General features: G+C 42.3%; 1 protein-coding gene across 3 annotated transcripts in view; it reads right to left on the minus strand.

The window, feature by feature from the left end:
- The window catches only part of LOC137377329 (coiled-coil domain-containing protein 34-like), a 51,536-nt gene that overhangs the window by 5,020 nt on the left and 23,450 nt on the right, over positions 1-23,066 (minus strand). For 2 of the 3 annotated variants that reach the window (XM_068046904.1, XM_068046905.1), the window contains exons 3-6: positions 21,619-21,870; positions 18,059-18,200; positions 15,957-16,064; positions 661-819 (exon numbers count right to left, since the gene is read on the minus strand). In XM_068046904.1, the coding sequence (XP_067903005.1) occupies positions 661-819; positions 15,957-16,064; positions 18,059-18,200; positions 21,619-21,870 (661 nt within the window). The remainder of the gene's footprint in view (positions 1-660; positions 820-15,956; positions 16,065-18,058; positions 18,201-21,618; positions 21,871-23,066) is intronic. The other variant, XM_068046906.1, reaches the window with a different exon arrangement.

Below are 23,066 nucleotides of genomic sequence, written 5' to 3' on the forward strand. Positions count from 1 at the left end.
TCACTCAGATTCTTCAGGTCATTGTCTTGATGGCTCTGTGCCGACATGTCATCTCCATCTCAATGCACTGGAAGGTGGAAGGTCCAGTGATGTAAATTGGGGTGGCTATCTTTAGCTGTCAACATCGAGCCACCTTTTATCTGTTTTTTTAATATTCAATTGAGGTTTCCAGTTGGTGGATTAAAAACATAGCGTGATTGGACTTACAAAATCTTGTAACTGGGATTCAGCAACAGATGCGCTTAAAATTTAACTGCAGCATTTAAAGATACCAAATAACATGGATTATAATCTGATTCTTCTTCTTTGGGCCTCCTTATCTCGAGAGACAATGGATAAGCGCCTGGAGGTGGTCAGTGGTTTGTGAAGCAGCGCCTGGAGTGGCTATAAAGGCCAATTCTGGAGTGACAGGCTCTTCCACAGGTGCTGCAGAGAAATTTGTTTGTTGGGGCTGTTGCACAGTTGGCTCTCCCCTTGCGCCTCTGTCTTTTTTCCTGCCAACTACTAAGTCTCTTCGACTCGCCACAATTTAGCCCTGTCTTTATGGCTGCCCGCCAGCTCTGGTATCTGATATAGTCGTGCAATGTGACAATAGTTAACCAGATTCTTGTCAACACCATCACAATAAAACTACTAAAAAAATAAGGAAGATAAACCTACCTTTTCGATCTTTTTTGTCTCCATTTTCTGCAGCTTCTTTTTCTTAAGCCATTCTTGAAATTTTTCACTCGCTCTTTCTGCTGTGAGTCCTCTTTCTCGTTCCCTGGCTTTTTTTCCCTCCTGCTCCTTGTGAAGCTTCATTTCTTTCTCCATTTTTTCCTGTATCCAATAAATTGCACACACAATAAGCATATGTACAAATTTTCTTTCCCTGCATCAGGAAGCTCCTTTGAATAGGATACAAAAGTACATCAATTATGATACAACAGGACATAACATTCAATATCCAAAACTTATTTACACCACTCTGAAAACCAATAATGCTGAAGTTGTCATTTCCAAAGAGTTACATAACAAGGTGGCACAGAGATGGTAGTATTGTTTTACCTCCCTCCCCCAACTTTTTCACAATAATTCAGACTGTAGTTACATACAACTCTCCTATTTGTTTGGGATCTTCTTCTCCCTGCTGCTCTCACATGCATTCAAGTCCTCAGAAGAAGGAATTTTCCTCCACTCAAGATCAGGTGGCAGGTTGTTCAACCTTGCCCGTCTAAAAGCGAAGACCAAAGTACGAAAAGTCCTGATCAGGGAACTCCTCTTTGCTGACGATGCTGCATTAACATCTCACACTGAAGAGTGTCTGCAAAGACTCATCGACAGGTTTGCGGTTGCCTGTAATGAATTTGGCCTAACCATCAGCCTCAAGAAAACAAACATCATGGGACAGGACGTCAGAAATGCCCCATCTATCAATATCGGCGATCACACTCTGGAAGTGGTTCAAGAGTTCACCTACCTAGGCTCAACTATCACCAGTAACCTGTCTCTCGATGCAGAATTAAACAAGCGCATGGGAAAGGCTTCCTCTGCTATGTCCAGACTGGCCAAGAGAGTGTGCGAAAATGGCGCACTGACACGGAACACAAAAGTCCAAGTGTATCAAGCCTGTGTCCTCAATACCTTGCTCTATGGCAGTGAGGTCTGGACAACGTATGTCAGCCAAGAGCGACGTCTCAATTCATTCCATCTTCGCTGCCTCCACAGAATCCTTGGCATCAGGTGGCAGGACCGTATCTCCAACACAGAAGTCCTCGAGGAGGCCAACATCCCCAGCCTATACACCCTACTAAGCCAGCGGCGCCTGAAATGGCTTGGCCATGTGAGCCGCATGGAAAATGGCAGGATCCCCAAGGACACATTGTACAGCAAGCTCGTCACTGGTACCAGACCCACCGGCCATCCATAGCTCCGCTTTAAAGACGTCTGCAAACGCGACTTGAAAAACTGTGACATTGATCACAAGTCGTGGGAGTCAGTTGCCAGTGATCGCCAGAGCTGGCGGGCAACCATAAAGGCGGGGCTAAAGCGTGGCGAGTCGAAGAGACTTAGCAGTTGGCAGGAAAAAAGACAGAAGTGCAAGGAGAGAGCCAACTGTGTAACAGCCCTGACAACCAATTTTATCTGCAGCACCTGTGGAAGAGTCTGTCACTCTAGAATTGGCCTTTATAGCCACTCCAGGCGCTGCTCCACAAACCACTGACCACCTCCAGGCGCTTACCCATTGTCTCTTGAGACAACGAGGCCAAAGAAGATTGACTAGCATCAAGACCTCAGATTCCATTTTCCTTTCAATTACAACGGAGAAGAAAGCAGCTATCATGATAACTTCTACAGTGGATACAAAGTACAACTGCAATAGACTTAAATTCTGCACCAATAAATTAGATTTGTACGATATATTCTAACAACTTAAAATCTTGTATCTGGCTCAATGTGGGACCCCTCAAAAGAGTACAGTATCCTCATGGTTATGGTACTGGACTAGCACCAAGTTCAAATACCGACCACAAAGGCAAGTTGCGGAACTGAATTCAATGAATATGGCAATTTGTGGGCTGGCACTAAAAAAGCTGCTGCAAAGGCCGAAGTCGTTTAGTAACATCGTTGAAGAACATGCCTGGTCTGGCCTAGATGGGACTTCATTCCCATGCTACCAGATGGGCTCAATGCTATCAAGCAATTAAGGACAATAAATGAATTAGGCACACAGACATGAGTGAACAGGGAACACAAATACTGATAAGTAATCATTCAGGTCAGCAGTACAGTATTTGATTTTAGATATTTGGTGGGTTAGACTGCTCAAACTTATTTCAAATAGAAAAGTTAGAACATAGGGGAATACTTTCATTTGTTAATTCTAGACCAGATTCAAACTAAAGCCTCAAATGTAAGTGCAATGTACCAAATCAGTTCTAAAGAATGGTTTTATTTCTCTTTTTAAAACTATAATATCACTTCTACATCCTGATAATTCACAGGCAGCACCAGAGTTTTCGGCCCACTGTTTTTGGGAAGTTTTGAATGCAAATGTTCCAACTTGTCCAAAACACTCCACCCACATCCTATCCTGTGATATGTCACACTCACCTAATAACCCTGGCCTCAATGAAGTTCAGTGGTTATCCACGCCCTATTGATTTCAGAATCCTCATCCTCAGTTTTCAAGTCTCTTTTGGCCTCATTCACCAAACTTCCGCAATCTCTAGATCCAGTTTGCAATGTCTACCCACCTGAGCATGTTGCCTACTGTGCAGTCTTCCTCTGCGTAATATTCAGTAACAGAGTCTTCACCTATTAAGGCCCTGCAATCTGGAATTACTTTCCTAAACCTCTTCACCTTATGGCATTTCACTTGCATCTAAACTAGCTTCGATTGTTATTAATTGGTGGTATCCTATTTCCTGAAATGCAAATAATGAAAGTTGTCCATTGTTAGAAGACACCATACGTTGGTTTATTGGTAGCAATCTCACGTGAATTAGAAAGATGTGGGTTCAAGTCCAATCCTCAAGACTTGAGCACAAAATCAAGGCTGACACTTCATTGTGGTACTGAGGGAGTACTACACTGTCAGAGGTGCCGTCCTTCACATGAAATGTTAAACGGAGGTCCTGTCTGCCCTCTCAGGTGGGCGTAAAAGATTCCATTGCACTGTTCGAAGAGGAGCAGTGCATTCTCCCAATGTCACAAGAAACAAGAACAGGAATAGACCATATGGCCCATTGAGGCTGCTCTGACATTCAATACAATCATGGCTGATCTTAGGTTTCAACTTCAATTTCCCACTTGCTCACAATATCCCTCGATTCCCTGAGACAACAAAGATATATCTATCCCATCCTTAAATGTATTCAACGATGGAACATCCAAAATCCTCTAGGGAAGAGAATTCCAAAGACTCACAACCCTTTGAGTGAAGTAATCTTTCCTCATCTTAGTCCTAAATGATCGGCCCCTTATCCTGAGACTGTGCTCCCATGTTTTAGATTCCCGACCAGTGGAAATAATCTCTCAGTGTCTACCCTATCCAGCCCCTTCAGAATCTTGTATGTTTCAATGAGATCGCCTCTCATTCTTCTAAACTCCAGAGAGTACAGGCCTATCATAGGACAACCCCCTCATCTCAGGCACCAATTTAGTAAATCTTTGCTGTACCACCTCCAGTGCAAGTATATCCTTTCTTAAATAAAAAAAAAACATGCAGATGCTGAAAATCTGAAATAAACAAAGTGCTGGAAACACTCAACAGGTCTGGCTGCATCTAGGGAGTGAGAAACAGAGTTAACGTTTCAGGTCTGTGACCTTTCATCAGGACTGGCAAAGGTTAGCAATGTAATAGGTTTTAAGCAAGTGAAAAGGGGGAGGGGGAAGGAAAGAACAACAAAAAGCAAGGCATGTATAGGGCAGGAGATATTAAATGACAAAGCATTAGTCCAGAGAGAGAGTGTTAATGACAGAATAATAAACAGCTCTGTCCAAAAACAAAAACCTGAAAAACAAGTTTAAGATAGGCCTGTGGTTAAAAAATAAAACAAAACAAAATAAATAAAAGGCAGTCATGCTCTGAAATTGTTGAAATTAATGTCGAGTCCAGAAGGCTGTAGAGTGCCTAATCGGAAGAAGAGGTGCTGTTCCTCAAGCTTGCATTGAGGTTCAACGGAACACTGCGGCAGGCCAACGACAGAAATGTTGGCATGGGAGCAAGGTGGTGAATTAAAATGGTAAGTGACCGGAAGCTCGGGGTCATGCTTGCGGACTGAGTGGAGGTGTTTTGCAAAGCGGTCATCCAATCTGCATTTGGTCTCCCCAATGTAGAGGTGACAGCATTGTGAGCGGCGAATACAATATACTAAATTGAACGAGTACAAGTAAATCGCTCCTTCATCTAGAAGGAGTGTTTGGGGTCTTGGATGGTATTGAAATGGCAAGCAACCGGAAGCTCGGGGTCATGTTTGCCATCTCGAATACTGTGTGCAGTTTTGGTCTCCTAATTTAAGGAAGGATGTAAATGCTTTGGAGGCGGTTCAGAGGAAGTTTACTAGATTGATACCTGAAATGAACGGGTTGTCTTATGAGGAAAGGTTGAACAGATTGGGCTTGTTTTCACTGGAGTTTAGAAGAGTGAGGGGAGACTTGATTGAAGTATATAATATCCTGAACGGCCTTGACAAGGTGGGTGCGGAAAGGTGGTTCCTCTTGTGGGTGAGTCCAGAACTAGAGGGCAATGTTTTAAAATTAGGAGTCGTCCTTTGAGGACAGAGACAGGGAGAAATTTTTTCTCAGAGGGTTGGGCAACTTTGGAATTCTCTGCCTCAGAAGGTGGTGGAGGCGGGGTCATTGAATATTTTTAAGGCGGAGGTAGATTGATTCCCTTGCCTAACAAGAATCTAAGATGATCGGGGCAGATGGAAGTGTGGAATTCGAGACAGAAACAGATTAGCCATGAGCTTATTGAATGACGGAGCTGGCTCGATGGGCCGAATAGTCTACTTCTGCTCCTAATTCGTATGGTCATATGGTATCATCAGAGGAAATGAGGTCAGTGACAGTCCTGGAGCCAGTGGCTTGATGTTCAGTGGTGGGGTAATGGTCCAGGGGGAGGTAGGAAGAAGTGTCTGAGGGTTGGCACTCAGCCTTTACAAGGTAGTTGTCAATATGCCAGGCAACAACAGCACCACCCTTGTCAGCAGGTTTGATCACTTTCCAGCACTTTCTGTTTTTACCCTTACGTAAATGTGGAGACCAAAACTGCACACAGTAATCCAGATGTGGTCTCACCAAAACCCTGTACAATTGCAGCAAGACTTCTTTATTCCTGTACTCCAATCGCCTTGCAATAAAGGCAAACATGCCATTTGCCTTCCTAATTGCTTGATGTACCTGCATGCTAACTTCCTACATTCCACGTACAAGTATCGCTTCATGCATTTTACCAGCGGTGGGTGTGGGGGGTGCGCCCTTTGTCGCGTGGCGAGACCCATGTGAACCCTGGTGGCCTCCCTGCGGGCTCAGGAGTGGGGGCCCTCTTAATCAGGCACTCTGTGGCCCACAGAGGGGCCGCCCTGCGGCAACAATCACCCCCCCCCCCTTTCCCCTCACCGCACCTATCAGACTGGCCATGGCGACCCCCAATTAGCTTACTGCGAGGGCAGTGCCCACTGGTGCGTCGCTTGGCTGGATGCAGCCACAATGGCCATAGCTCCCAGTGGCATCACTGGGATTGAAGAGCAGCCAGCCCTTCGATTGGCCAGCAGCCTTTGGAGGTGGGCTTTCGTCCCTTAAAAGGATGGGAGCTCTGACAGCAGCTCATTAGCTACACGATGGGCCTTTCATTCCAGTTCCCACTGCTTCAGCCATTTAATTTGGTACTTACATATTAGTTGATTGCCTGTGGTATTACACATGGAAAGTCAGACAATATGAAATGTTGAAAAGTTTCACAAAGAAAGTTAAGGGGTTCTAGAGAATTAGGTACTAAGTGCAACTAGTGGCATGAGGTCCGAGCAGGGATGGAGGAGTTAGGGCTTTACAATGAAGAAAATAGTGAGCAAACAGAGGAAAGGCAAAAATCACATGTAATTTCTTAGTATTGGGGACATGAGTCTTAGAGCATTTGTGGCCTTGCTTTCAGCTGTCGATATCCTAAGCTCTGAAATTCCCTCCCAAAACTCCTCGATCTCTTGACTTCTCCTCTCTCCTTTAAGATGCCTCTTAAAACATTCTTCCGACCAGCTTTTAGTCATCTGCCCTAATATCTCTATGTGATTCAGTGTCAAATCTTGTTCCCTTATGCTCCTGTGAAGCGCCTTGGGATGTTTTACTACTCTAAAGGCTCGATCTAATACAAGTTGTTATTAATTTTGTTATGACAGTGCTTCTATATTTAAGTTTTTTTTGAGGCCTCATTTATTGTAGAATTATGGACATTGTTTTATTTGGGTAAACTGTAAAGGAGTCAGTGGATTTTTATTTCCACTGGGATCATTGAAAGGACGCAGAGACAGAGTTATACAGCACAGAAACAGGCCCTTCAGCCCATCGTGTCTGTGCCAGCCATCAAGCACCTATCTATTCTAATCCCATTTTCCAGCACTTGGCCCATAGCCTTGTGTGCCATGGCGTTTCAAGTGCTCATCTAAATACTTCTTAAATGTTGTGAGGGTTCCTGCCTCTACCACCTCTTCACGTGGTGTGTTTCAGATTCCAATCGCCCTCTGGGTACATTTTCTTCCCCTCAAATCCCCTCTAAACCTCCTGCCCCTTACCTTAAATCTATGCCCCTTGGTTATTGACCCCTCCGTTAAGGGAAAAAGTTTCTTCCTGTCTACCCTATCAATGCCCCTCATAACTTTGTATACCTCAATCAGGTCCCTTCTCTGCTCTAAAGAAAGCAACACTAGCCTATCCAGTCTCCCTTCATAGCTGAAATCCTCCAGTCCAGGCAACATGCTGGTGAATCTCCTCTGCACCCTCTCCAGTGCAATTACATCCTTCCTAAAATGCGGTGCCCAGAACTGTACACAGTACTCCAGCTGTGGCCTAACTAGCATTTTATACAGCTCCATCATAACCTCCCTGCTCTTATATTCAATGCCTCAGCTAATAAAGGCAAGTATCCCATATGCCATTCCCAACCACCTTATCTACCTGTTCTGCTGCCTTCAGTGATCTATGGACAAGTATACCAAAGTCCCTCTGACCCTCTGTGCTTCCTGGAGTCCTACCATCCATTGTATATTCCCTTGCCTTGTTAGTCCTCCCAAAATGCATCACCTCACACTTCTCAGGATTAAATTCCATTTACCACTGCTCCGCCCATCTTACCAGACCATCTATATCGTCCTGTAATCTCTGTGAACTTACTGATCATAACTCCTATATTCACGTCTAAATCATTAATGTACACTACAAACAGCAAGGGTCCCAGCACCGATCCCTACGGTACACCACTGGTCACAGGTTTCCACTCGCAAAAACAACCCTCGATCATCACCCTCTGCCTCCTGCCACTAAGCCAATTTTGGATCCAATTTGCCAAATTGCCCTGGATCCCATGGGGTCTTATCTTCTTAACCAATCTCCCATGCGGGACCTTATCAAAAGCCTTACTGAAGACCATGTAGACTACATCAACTGCTTTAACCTCATCTACACATCTAGTCACCTCCTTGAAAAATTCAATCAAGTTTGTTAGACACATTCTCCCACTGACAAAGGCATGCTGACTATCCCTGATTAATCCCTGCCTCTCCACGCGGAGATTAACCCTGTCCCTCAGAATTTTTTCCAATAGTTTCCCGACCACAAATGTAAAACGCACTGGCCTGTAATTATCTTGTTTATCCCCACTACCCTTCTTGAATAATGGTACCACATTCGCTGTCCTCCAGTCTTCTGCTACCTCTCCTATGACCAGAGAGGATTTGAAAATTTGTGTCAGAGCCCCTGCTATCTCCCCCTTGCCTCACATAACAGCCTGGGGTACATCTCATCTGGGCCTGGGGATTTATCCACTTTTAAGCTTGCTAAAACAGCTAATACTTCCTCCCTTTCAACGCTAATTTGTTTAAGTATATCCCAATCCCCCTCCCTTATCTCTATACCTACATTGCACTTGTCCATCATGAACACAGATGAAAAATAATCATTTAAAACCTCACCTATGTCCTCCGGCTCCACACACAGATTGCCACTTTGGTCGCTAATGGGCCCTACTCTTTCCCTGGTTATCCTCTTGCCCTTAATATACTTATAAAACACCTTGGGATTTTCCTTTATCTTGCCCGCCAGTGTTTTTTCATGGCCCCTCTTCGCTCTCCTAATTACTTTTTTTTTTTTTTAAGTACCCCCCTACGCTTTCTATACTCCTCTAGGGCCTCTGCTGTTTTCAGCGCTCTGAATCTGCCATAAGCCTCCTTTTTTTTCTTTTATCAAATCCTCTATATCCCTGGACATCCAGGGTTCCCTGGACCCGTTGGTCCTACCCTTCACCTTTACGGAAATATGTTGGCCCTGAACTCTATTTCCTTTTTGAATGACTCCCACTGGTTTGATGTAGACTTTCCTACAAGTTGCTTCTCCCAGTCCACTTTGGCCAGATCCTGTTTTTATCATATTGAAATTGGCTTTCCCCCAATTCAGTACTTTTATTTCCAGTCCATCTTTGCCCTTTTACATAACTACCTTAAATCTTAGAGTTATGGTAACTATCCCCGAAATGCTCCCCTAGTGACACTTCTACCACTTGTCCAGCTTCATTCCCTAGGATTAGGTCCATAGAGTTGTACAGCATAGAAACAGGCCCTTCGGCCCACCGCGTCCAGTACCGTCCCTTCTCTTGTAGGACTTTCTACCTACTGGCTCAAAAAGCTCTCCTGTATGCATTTTAAGAATTCCGAAACCCTTTAAGCCTTTTGCACCAAGATGATCCCAGTTGATATCGGGGAAGTTGAAATCCCCTATTACAACCCTATTATTTTTAATTTTTATTTTATTTAGAGATACAGCACTGAAACAGGCCCTTCGGCCCACCGAGTCTGTGCCGACCAACAAACACCCATTTATACTAACCCTACGTTAATCCCATATTCCCTATCATTCTCCTACCACCTACCTACACTAGGGGCAATTTACAATGGCCAATTTACCTATCAACCCGCAAGTCTTTGGCTGTGGGAGGAAACCAGAGCACCCGGTGGAAACCCACGCGTTAACAGGAAGAACTTGCAAACTCCGCATAGGCAGTACCCAGAACTGAACCCGGGTCGCTGGAGCTGTGAGGCTGCGGTGCTAACCACTGCGCTGCCCCTCTGAGATTTGCCTACATATCTGCTCCTCTATCTCTCCCCGACTGTTTGGAGGCCTGTAGTACACTCCCAGCCAAGTGATTGCCCCCTTTTTGTTTTTAAGTTCTACCCATATGGCCTCATTTGAGGAACCTTCTAAAATATCATCTCTCTTTACTGCAGTAATTGACTCCCTGATCAACAGTGCAATGCCACCTCCTCTTTTATCCCCTCCCCTGTCACGCCTGAAGATCCTATACCCTGGAATATTGAGCTGCCAGTCCCGCCTTTCCCTCAACCATGTCTCTGTGACAGCAATATCATATTCCCATGTGTTAATCAAAGCCCTCAATTCATCTGCCTTACTAGTAAGAGTCCCTGCGTTAAAATAGAAGCAATCCAGGCTTGCATTATTTGCTTGTGCCCTAACAGGTCTATATTTGCTCTGCCTTCCAGACTGACTCAGTTTCTCTTCTATATGTGACTGTGCATCACCCCCTAATGTAACTCTCTGCATCACCCACTACTGTACGTCCCGTTCCAGTTCAGGTGCAACCCATCCAACGTGTACAGATCCTACCTTTGCCAGAAACAGACCCAGTGATCCAGGAAACTAAAGCCCTCCCTCATGCACCATCTCCTTAGCCACACATTCATCTGCTCTATCCTCCTATTCCTATACTCACTGGCGCGTGGCACCGGGAGTAATCCAGAGATTACAACCTTTGAGGTCCTGTTTAATCTGTTACCTAATTCCCTAAATTCTTATTGCAGGACCTCATCCCTCTTTCTACCTATGTCATTGGTAACAATGTGTACCACGACCTCTGACAGGTCACCCTCCCCCTTCAGAATGTCCTACAGCCACTCTGACATCCTTGACCCTAGCACCAGGGAGGCAACATACCATCCCGGAGTCACGTTTGCAGCCATAGAAACGCCTATCTGTACCCCTTACGCTAGAATCCCCTATCACTATAGCTCTCCCACTCCTTTTCCTCCCCTCCTGTGCAGCTGAGCCACCCGTGGTGCCGCAGCCTTGGCTCTTGCTGCATTCCAGAGAAGCTATCTCCCCCAAAAGTATCAAAAGCAGAAAATCTGTTAGAGGGAGATGGACCCAGGGGACTCCTGCACTACCTGCCTAGTTCTTCTACTCTGCCTTGCAGTCACTTTCTGCCTGAGCAGTCTTTACCTGCCGTGTGACCACCTCCCTGTACGTGCTATCCACGATGATCTCAGACTCGTGGATGCTCCACAGTGTCTCCAGCTGCCGCTCCAGATCCGAAACACGGATGGAGTAGCTGCAGCTGGAGACACTTCTTGCATACGTGTTCGCCCTGGACACTAGAAGTGTCCCTGACTTCCCACATTGCACAGGAGGAGCACTCCATGTTGCCGAGCTGCCCTGCCAAGACTTACCCTTAATTTACTCGCTCAAATTACCCAAAAATTAGATTTACACTAGGGACTTTGATTCACTAAAAAAAACACTACCTAATATATTTAAAAAAAAATGTAGACCTTTCCCTTTACTGTGGTTACTTACCCAGCAATTTAGAGTTATTCCTAACAGCAGTTACTCACCAATCACCTTGCAGCTTTCCTGTGATGTCACTGTTGACTTTCTTTTCTTTTCTTCAAAATTCAGGCATGCCTGGAGTGCTCTCCCAGAAGGCAAGTGTCCAGGCTGCGATCCTCAGGCTCTATTTATCCGGTCCCCTCTCGGCGTTCTCCCCTCAGGTCCGTTCTCGGAAGGCAAGCGTCTAGACAGCGATCCTCGGGCTCTATTTATCCACTCCCGGAAGGTAAGTGTCTAGACCGCGATCTTCAGGCTCTATTTATCTGCTCCTCGCCTGGCATTCTCCCTGCAAGTCCTCTCCGCTTCCGGAAGGTAAGTGAGGTCTTGTTTGAAAACAAGATTTACTGGAAGTCACCTGTCTTCAGATAAATACCCAGCAGGGGTTTTTGTACTTGGGGATGGCGGGGGGGGAATGTTTACAGAGAAGTAACAGGTCAAGATTTTCAGGGTCAGGAGGCTTGACTTTTGAGATACTGTTTTTGGTTTCGCTTTAGACAGCATGTTGGGTTGTGAATGGTTTTGAAGGCAGTTAGAGAAAAGCAGCCAACAGAGCAGCTACCATCAGCACCCTCTTCCATCTCTTTGAGAACTTCCTGAGAATCAAGTGTAAGGAAGAGAGAAACTGATGCTGCATTTCTCCTGAAAAGCCTGCCAGAAACCCCTGTTGGAGCATTTCTCCTCGAATGCCTACCAAACTGATTTTCAACATCACCTGAAAAGAACTGTTCTAGAAAGATCCCAGTGACAGCTGTCTATGTACTTGGGACGCCAAACCAAAAAGGAACAACTGACATCTTTCCTTATCTTCTCTTTTTTCTTTGAGAATTAGCAAGTATTTGGCCAAAGAATATTTTTGGGATTTTTTTGGTAACAGAGCTCTGAAGAGAAAATTTCTATTTTTTTCAGTTAACCGGTATGTGTGTGTGAGGGGCTAAGGTAAAAGGGAACTTTCATATTTCACTCTGTGTGTTACTGCTTTGCTTCATTAATGGTTATGTCTCGTTTTATAATAAACTGATAAACAACAAAATTAACAAAACCTGGTTGGTGTATTTCATTCTGGGATAAAGAGTCGAGTCTATGATTGACCATATCAGTAACTGGGTAAATATTTAAATATATGTTGCGACCTGTGGAGAAGTGGAACTAGAAAAGACAGTGCACTCCTTCCACCTCAGTCGTAACAATTTATAGAGTGTAGAGTTTTAAAACAAAACCTGGGTTAGGATAAAAAAAAATAAGTAGCAATAGAAAAACCCACTAGCAATGAGTAAAAACAAAAAACACCACACTTCCGACAGAGGCTAAAAGAAACAGCAATTCTGAGAGTGGGGCTTAAAATGAAACAGCAGAGATTTGGTTAAAAACAGAAACACTCAAGAGTAACACCAAAGAAAAAACACAAATACAGGCAGCTGTAGTTCGAGAAAATAGCTGGATTGACATACAATAACATTAATAGCGCTGTAGGGTCAGCTCTGACATACTGAGCCCAATGCCCATCACAGATGAAGATTAAAGCAACAAGAGGCCTTGGCCGATGCAAAATTATCAAACCCTGGAGCCAATTTTTAAAAAAAATTTCCTTTGGAGTTCTGGTGGTCTGCTTGTCGCTGGGGATAAGGAGGCCTAATTCGCTTTCCTCCCAGTGACAATTATTTTATTCAGTGCAATCCAAGCAACTGATTTTCAAAAAGTTGTAAAATCCTCCAGGCCCCTTACCTGAAACAGGTTCAGAATAGCCTCTAAGGGAGCTTCCTTCTGTTTGGTATGCTTATTAATACCATTTCCCTCCAGCAGAAACAAAACACTTGCATTAATTTAAACAAAACTGTTTTATCTGCAAGTACAAGAGGAGGGTGCAATCTGTACCTCAACTGGTGCTGTACAACAAACAACTCACAAAATGGGAGTGCTTGGCTTCTGTTAGACATCTCCTTCTGTATAACACGTTCCACTGGTTTCCCAAATTGCAACATTCCAAAATTAATATTCCACCGTGGAGGTGCAGCATATAGGTATTCCAATTTGTTGAATACCATTTTTCAGTCACAGTTTAAACATTTAACTGACAGCATAGCAGTGTTTTTCTGTCTACATGAACAATGGTGATAACATTAGAATAACAGCCTTACAAACAGACACGATGGACAGAATGGCTTCATTCTGTGCTGTAAAATTCTACAATTCTATTTTATATTCTAAATATCAACTGGGAAGATAAAACTTGTAATACCAAAGTACTTCTCAAACATCTGGTGTCTTGGTCATCTATATCAGATGGCAAATTCCAAAGGATCTCTTGTATGGGGTATTATATTCCAGAAAGCCAGTTGAAGGAGGATAGTACTGGAGTCAATCTTTACTCAGTCTAACATTTATTTACAGAGTGAAAGATTACAAGTATACACCTAACTCAACCATACCACAGTTTCAGTAAATGTTTCTTTACACATGCTCAATTGAAACCCAATTAATGCCCTTCACTTGCAAATAATTAAAACAATTTATATACAATTAACATGGGGAACTTGCAGACAGCTTAAAGTCCGTAGGGTCAAGTGCAAAGATGTTTGCAAGAGCAAAGTCATTGATACTGCAAGCTGTGGCTATGAACAGGCCACACTAGAGGGTTGTGCTGCATCAGGGAGCCAAAGAAGCTATGGAGAGGTGACTGAAAGACAGCAAAGTACATTAGGTTTCAAGAGTCAATACTGCACAGGCTTCATTATCTGACCCCATGACTTATGCCTGTAGCATGGACTGCCTCTCAATATTTGGACTCTTCAGCCACTCATGTTGTTGCAGCATAACAAAGTAACTGAACTGTTTTGGTACTTTCACCATTATCTTTCGAGAGACAGCTGCCACGGTACATGGCAATCCACTACAGCTGCTGCTGAGAACCATGATGGATCAGGGCTTGGATGACTCAGCTGCTGCAATGTCTCTGCTAGGTGATTCAATCTGTCACCATATTCTAGACATTCGAGTTGCATTTAGAAACCTTTGCAAAGACATAAATCATCCCTATAAAGCTACCACTGTTACACCAGTAGAATGTGTTCTCATTGGCTCTGGAGGCTTTTATAAGCACGTTAACTATGGCCAGGTATGTCACTGTGTGCAGCAGATACCGCGAGGCTCAGCTTGGCATGGATCTTCTCTACACTAGCATTGAAATCCCTGTTTCTGTTGCAGGAGCCTAACATGTCCATAATCTTGCTCAGCCTCATGACCACCACATAGTGCTGCAGCAAAGCAGCACCCAGCAACGGAGCTACAAGACAACTTTGTTCAAGTAGACAGGGCTAATGCTGGAGGCAATTTTAAAAATCTCAGAACTCCACCGCACTCAGGAGACACAAGGCAAAATGTACTTTAAAAAAAAAATACAATTTCCCCACAGGGCTGCATTGACACTGAGGGAAGGTAAGGTCAGTTTATTTATTTTTTTTAAAAAAGGACTCTCTCAAGTAGATCCATAGTCCTCAGCAGCGGGACTGACTTATACCTTATAATAATTTCAAGAAAAACCTTGCCCACAAGTGCTCCAAGCTGAAATAGAAGAATTACACTATGGAACTCCACAGGCTCTGGGATTGGGCTGAATACTTTATAGGAACAGTACCTCATTTTGTTTAGCAGAGCATTTGAAGGTTTTTATTAAACAATGGAGCCTTTTTATTATGTACATGAAAAAAAATTACATCCATTGAAAAAAAATCACAATTACAGAGTTTTATATTGCAACTGCCCAAAGACATTATTTTACCGCACAGGTAGAAATCTTACTGCAACCACATTTAATTCAGGAGATAATAGTCTATTCATATAAAAGGTTGATATTTTTCCCAAATACCTATCCAATTCACTTTTGAAAGTTACTGAATTTGGTACCTACACCCTTTCAGGCTGTGCATTCCAAACGATAAAAGCTCGTTGTGTGAATTTCTTTCCTCACCTCCCCTCTGGTTCTTTTGCCAATTATTTTTGATCTGTGTCCTGTTATCGACCGAACTGCCAATCAAAACAAAATCAAGTTTCTTCACATTTACTCTATCCTCAAATTTAAACATCCTCACTTACATCTCCCTTTAACCTTGTCTGTTTTATTTATTTATTTTATTTAGAGATACAGCACTGAAACAGGCCCTTCGGCCCACCGAGTCTGTGCCGACCAAGAACCACCCATTTATACTAACCCTACAGTAATCCCATATTCCCTACCACCCACCTACACTAGAGGCAATTTACAATGGCCAATTTACCTATCACCTGCAAGTCTTTGGCAGTGGGAGGAAACTACAGCACCCGGCAAAAACCCACACGGTCACAGGGAGAACTTGCAAACTCCGCACAGGCAGTACCCAGAATTGAACCCGGGTCCCTGGAGCTGTGAGGCTGCGGTGCTAACCACTGCGCCACTGTGTGTGTTCTCACAGAACAATCCCAGCTTCTCTAGTTGCTCCACATAACTGAAGTCCCCCATCCCTGGTATCATTCTGGTAAATCTCCTTTGCACCTTCAATGTTGAATGAACTTCCAAATATCAAGCTAAGGAGACCAAATTTATAATTTCTTACCTTTTCATCTTTTCTCTGCACCCAACGTTTATGCTCATCTTCAGCAAGAATTTTCTTCCTTTCAAGTTCTTCTTGTTCTTTTAACTTTGCTTGTTTTAATATCATCTCCTGTAATGAACAAAACAGTTTTACATTCAAAAAACTTAAGAAAAGCTAGAGAATGCTTAATCCTTAGTGATTTTTGTTTGTGAGAAACTTAAGTTTGCATTTTTGGCTACATCAAAACCAGTGACATCTAGATCACAAGATGGTCACAGGCGAGGAAGTCCATCTTAATTTAGCCATCCAGAAAGATCCTAGAGTCTATCATCAAATTGCTCTTAAAAGATTCCAAGGTTTTCCCCTCCACTACTCAAACTGAAAAGCACCATTATTTTTGATACATCAGTATCTAAAACACTTCATCAGTAACCTCTTTTATATTAGTTTATACAGTAATAAGATTAGTTGCCTATATCCAAAACTTTTGGAATAACAAAAAAAACTTGCATTTATATAGCAGCTTTCATGACCAATGGGCGTCTCAAAGTGCTTTACAGCCAATGAAGTACTTGGTGAAGTGTAGTCACTGTTGTAATGCAGGAAATGCGACAGTCAGTAGGCGCACAGCAAACTTCCACAAACAGCAACGTCAAAATGACCAATTAATCTGTTTTTGTGATGTTGATGGAGGGATAAATATTGGCCAGGGTGCCAGGGATAACTCCCTTGCTCTTCTTCGAAATAGTACCACGGGATATTTTGCAACCACCCGAGCAAGCAGATGGGGCCTCGATTCAACTTCTGATCCGAAAGACAGCACCTCCGACAGTGCAATGCTCCCTCAGTACTGCACTGGAGCGTCAGCCTTAATTTTTGTACTCAAGCCCTGGAGTGGAACTTGAACCCAGAACCTTATGGCTCAGAGCAGAAGGTGCGAACAACTGAGCCACAGCTGACACTAGATCTAATGTTCTAGAGCAGAACTAATGCTCCATCATTCAGCATTCCCATTTCAATCCCCATCACAGATCAAATTTCCACTGAAAATCATTTGAGTAATTGGAGAGTTAATTCACATTTTATGTGGAATGCGTTCCGTGTTACCACCCCAGATCCCTGCTCACCCACCTCCTGCCCAGTGAAACAGTCCTATAGCTTCTTGGCTTATGTCGAGAGATTGATGTACTGCACCAAGCACTACACACTATGTTTTGGCTTGCTGGCTAAATACTAGCTACAACTGGATTTCAAATGATGCAAGCTAAGCATCTTGATTGCTACAACATTACTTAATGGTTTAAATTATCAAGAATTTCTCAGATCAGTTCAGCAATTGTACCTTGAAGCACTAAACAGTGGTTATGCCAGGTTTAAAAAAAAAAAGCAGGCAATAGTAGAGTTTCACTATACTATGATACACACTCATACTTGCCCAGAAAAACATTCAAGATCAACAGTTGCAATAACTGTTACTGTAATTTTTGTGGAGACTTGTAATTGACAAAAATTTGTCAAAATATCATCACTGGTATTACAAAAAATACAAAATCAAAGAATACTCATGTTAAATCTAACTTGATTGGATTGTATAATTTAGAACAAGACTATAGGAGAATTCAGTCCAAAATTATTTCCAGGCAACAGAAAAATACAAACTCAATTACTGCCAGTGGGGATTTTTCGCAATAAATAAAATGCAGATGGTCTACACTAAAGCTCACTTTAGTAACACTCACTTAAATCTTTCCACTGTTCTTTGGATCTCAAGAATTTTTCCATTCACAGATTTAACTTGCTAAGGAATGTTCCTGACATTATTTTCATTATTTCTATGTCTCACAAACATTCCGTAGCTAAAAAGCAGCCACTAAATTGTGCTAAATAAGCATTTTATTGGAATTTCATTATAATCTATTAATCCATTTAGAATCAACATTATTTACAGCAGCTGCTTAATGTCTTTATTCTATAAACTTTAGTCATGCTTTTGTTTTTAAAAGAGTACTGAACTGAAAGCAAAGAATAAGACAACAGTACAATTTACTACAAATCCATAAGCAACAATCTGTATCATTCAATCTTTCAAGTTCAGTGACAGACACATTAACTGAAACACTTGCCTGTTGAGATTTGTTTTGTGTTTTAATGCGTTCTTCTTTTGCTTTCTTGATAAGCCACTTCTCCCAGGCAGTAAGATTAACTTCCTTAAAACGTTGCTCCTCCTCTTCACTTAGTTTTGCCTTTCTTAATGAAGCTTTAAATCTTTGAAACAAATTAATTACTTGATTACAGTATACTGTAGTTTGCTGCAGACATTGAATGCATGAGCACTCGAAAATATATGCATAGGAACAATGTAAGAGTCAGATTTATCTTAATAAGAGCAACAGACAGTGATTTACAAACTACAACCCATCAACATCCCAACGATATTCAACACAATCCAAGAGCATTACACACGAATGGGTTAGAGACCAATGGAGCATTCATATTGTAGCTACCAAAGACCAGTAGACAGAGGCACCAGCCAGGCAGCTAGCTACTTAAACTGCCTGACTCAATGTCAAATTCATCAATTCTACAAGGACTCTGTTCCCAGATGATTATATCTAGGAAACCCCTCTTCCAGCCTTCAAAGTCAAATCTGACTGTGAATGTACCAGTGCTCAAGCCTGCAATGTTGCAAATAAGGTCTGTGTTTAGGAAAGCCCATGAACACATTTCAAACCCGATTTGACACTGAATTACTGTTACACTCCATGCTGCTTCAAAGCAAAGTTCAATCATCTGGAAGACTCTCAAGATTCCTCCCTGGAGTTTGTTGGGACCAATTTCAAAATTATGCTAAAACTTCAGCAGAAACTTTTTAAAAAAATTTTCATGGCATTGCTGGCAAGGCCAGCATCTATTGCCCATCTCCAACTGCCCTTGAGAATGCAATGGTGAGTCGCCTTCGTGAACCGCTGCCATCCAATGTGGTTTAGGTACCCCCACAGTGCTGTTTCTTACACTTTTTCATAGTGGTTTGATACACCATTGATGTCACAGATTGGGTAAGGACAGATTTCCTTCCCTAAAGGAAATTAGTGAAGCAGGTGGGCTTTTACAACAATCCAGTAGATTCATGGTCACCAATATTGACACTAGCGTTTTACTCCATATTTATTTAAATTAACAATTTAAATTCCCAAGCTGCTGTGATGGGATTTGAACCCATGTTTCTGGATCAGTAGTCCAGGCCTTTGGATTACTAGTCCAGTAACAAAACCACTATGCTACTGTATGCTTGCTTTACACTGACAGGAAAACTAGACTGATAAAAATTAAGCAATGTCTTTGGACCTAAACGAATTAATATAGTGCTGTGCAGTTTAATATGATCCCCATTGTTAGATTTATTTAATGAAATAATCAGTGGTTAGCACCGCAGCCTCACAGCTCCAGCAACCCGGGTTCAATTCTGGGTACTGCCTGCGTGCAGTTTGCAAGTTCTCCCTGTGTCTGCGTGGGTTTCCTCCCACATGCCAAAGACTTGCAGGTTGATAGGTAAATTGGCCATTAGCAATTGCCCCTAGTATAGGTAGGTGGTAGGGAAATATAGGGACAGGTGGAGATGTGGTAGGAATATGGAATTAGTGTAGGATTAGTATAAATGGGTTGTTGATGGTCGGCACAGATTCGGTGGGCCGAAGGGCCTGTTTCAGTGCTGTATCTCTAAACTAAACTAAACTAAACTAAATTAAATTCTGGTAACAGAAATCAGTTACTGAAATCACTACAGGATTGTGTTTTCACTAGTCTGGTTATAGATTGGCACAGTGGGTTCTGAACCAGTTGAATTTTAAGCCACTGAAGTGGGTTATATAATCCATTGTGAAAGGTAGATTTTGTATTTCTAGTTTATACCATTTTTAAGGCAGCATATAAACAACGTATATCTAAAACACAAGTACTGATTTGAAGATTACAAATTAATTCTTCACTTGTTGAGCCTCTTTGGCCTCCTTGTCTCGAGAGACAATGGGTAAGCGCCTGGAGGTGGTCAGTGGTGTGTGGAGCAGCGCCTGGAGTGGCTATAAAGGCCATTCTAGAGTAACAGGCTCTTCCACAAGTGCTGCAGAAAAATTTGTTTGTCGGGGCTGTTACACAGTTGGCTCTCTCCTTGCGCCTCTGTCTTTTTTCCTGCCAACTGCTAAGTCTCTTCGACTCGCCACACTTTAGCCCCGCCTTTCTGGCTGCCCGCCAGCTCTGGCAAATGCTGGCAACTGACTCCCACGACTTGTGATCAATGTCACAGGACTTCATGTCGCATTTGCAGAAGTCTTTAAAGCGCAGACATGGACGGCCGGTGGGTCTGATACCAGTGGCGAGCTCGCTGTACAATGTGTCTTTGGGGATCCTGCCATCTTCCATGCGGCTCACATGGCCAAGCCATCTCAGGCGCCGCTGACTCAGTAGTGTGTATAAGCTGGGGATGTTGGCCGCCTCGAGGACTTCTGTGTTGGAGATACGGTCCTGACACCTGATGCCAAGTATTCTCCGGAGGCAGCGAAGATGGAATGAATTGAGACGTCGCTCTTGGCTGACATACGTTGTCCAGGCCTCGCTGCCATAGAGCAAGGTACTGAGGACACAGGCTTGATACACTCGGACTTTTGTGTTCCGTATCAGTGCGCCATTTTCCCACACTCTCTTGGCCAGTCTGGACATAGCAGTAGAAGCCTTTCCCATGCGCTTGTTGATTTCTGCATCTAGAGACAGGTTACTGGTGATAGTTGAGCATAGGTAGGTGAACTCTTGAACCACTTCCAGAGCGTGGTCGCCAATATTGATGGATGGAGCATTTCTGACGTCCTGCCCCATAATGTTCGTTTTCTTGAGGCTGATGGTTAGGCCAAATTCAGCCACATATACACTAATTCTACTTTGTATACTGCACGGAGAATCAATAACTGTTCCTCATTAAATTCTCTTCGAATACTTCACCATTTTCCCATGCTTTTCTTGCTAATTTTCTCCCATTCCCTCCTGAAGGCATTGACATCTTACATGACTTAAAAGATGAGTCACCCTCTGAGACCACACCTAATTGGCCATTAATCAAGCATGGGCCTTGACAATATCTATTCAACTGTGTAGAAGCATCACAGCAATTAATACACAAACACAGAATGGTGCATGACTGACATTTATTTGGATGAAAGACTTAAAATTCATGAGCCTTCATAATTCATAATTTAATAATCAGATTCACTGACATTACATGCTAACAGTTGAACATTATCCTTAGCTGATAGAAATATATGCAAAAAGTTAAAATTCTGGTTGATAGGAGAGAAATCATGTGTAGTACTAACTACATAACTACAAGACCATGATTGGCAACTAAAGGAAACTCTCAAGCAGAAATTTCAGAATCACTCAATGTCCAAGTATATTTTACTATCAGCGTGTTCTAAACCAATCCTCGTCTTAAAACTGCACTAAACTACCTTGTTTATACACTCTCCAAAATATCAATTTATCAGCAGCAGGTCTTGTTCAGATAGTCAGTAAGTACTTTTTAAACTGAGAAAGTAAGCATTATTTCCCATATTTTAGGTTATAGTTGAACAAAAAGTATAATTTAGAAAATTGGTGCAATAATGAATTAATATGCTGTAACAGATGAATGATGTACCTGGATGTTTTTGGTCTGACAGGAGTAAATACTGTTGATCTTTTTGATGCAGTGTCTTTCTGTCTATTTGCAGTAGATGCCACCCCTCTATTTGAAGATCTATTTGCAGGTGTCTTGGGGGCCTCAATCTCCCCTTCCTCACTTTCATAGCTATCATGGTAAATAGGAGAGAGCAGAGAAGTGGTGGAGTCTCTTGAAAACTCCAAATTACAACTCTTGTGCAGGCTTTCTCTTTTCGACCAACTGTTCTGTCTATGTGGAAACAGAATTGTAGTTCAGAATTTTATAGACTTTATTTGGAACAAACTTACTGGAAAAGGCAACATATTGTTTTGCAAGCACTCAAGTCACGCAAAGGTCGATAATAACATAGGTCTTCCCCACCATGTTATACCATAACATCACCTCTTATGAATGAAATGATGTCAATGACAAACGCTATACTACAACTACTTGGCACAGCTTTAATTAATAGATTTTAAACAAATACACCTGTGCTGTACTGGAGAATTCAGGCTATGATTAAGCAGAATTAAGCCTGCAAACCAAATTCCAAGACTGCCGTTATCTACATGTAATCTACTGAACAGCAATAACATGCTTAATGAAGGGACTAGACCCTTTTCTGAATGAGAAAACATTCCATTTTAGCTTCAGCTGGCAACTTTAAGTACATCTTAAATTGAGCTTAAAAAAACAATGCCAGCAACCAGTTAGAATGCAGTATGTCCATTGAAAGGAAAGAAATGAATATTACAATAAGACATAGAAAATCTACAAGAATTAGCTCAATAATTATTTTTACTACAAGTTAGAAATCATCTTTATGTGAAATAAAAATCATAGGCTATATAGTGTTTCAGTTAAAAATAAACACAAAGCAACACTATTGCGCTTAGAAATATACTGTAAAGTCCTGTAAAGTGAAAACTGCAGATAGTGCTGAATGATTGGATCAGGCATGGATCCTTTCTTCAGGATTGTTGGCTACAAGTAGCCCTATAGGGCATTGTGTTCAGTCACTTACAGACTAATTTTTAATGCATGGGCAATTGTGGATTATCAGCACAATAAAAAGACACAATAGCTTTAACCCACAACAGAAGCAGAAAATTATGAAAACACACAAGTCAAATAACATTGAGACAGAAAAGACAAGCTAATGTTTCAGGTAGAAATCTTCTTCAGAAATGAAAATTAAAAGATAAACGTGCATTTCACTTCAATCAAAAAAGGAGAAAACACAGATACTCCAATAAGAAAGAGTGCATTAATAGATTAACTCACAAACTGCTGAAAAAAGGGAGAAATTGTTTGATGATAAAAAGATTATTTCAGTGAGGGACCGAAATACATTAAAAACAAAAGAACAAGAGGCTCACAAAGAAAGATGTGTGAAAATGAAGGAACTTGGGAAGGAGTGCAGAGAGAAAGTCTGTGGATGCAGA

Source organism: Heterodontus francisci, chromosome 14, assembly GCF_036365525.1.
Source record: "Heterodontus francisci isolate sHetFra1 chromosome 14, sHetFra1.hap1, whole genome shotgun sequence".
Lineage (NCBI taxonomy): Eukaryota > Metazoa > Chordata > Chondrichthyes > Heterodontiformes > Heterodontidae > Heterodontus > Heterodontus francisci.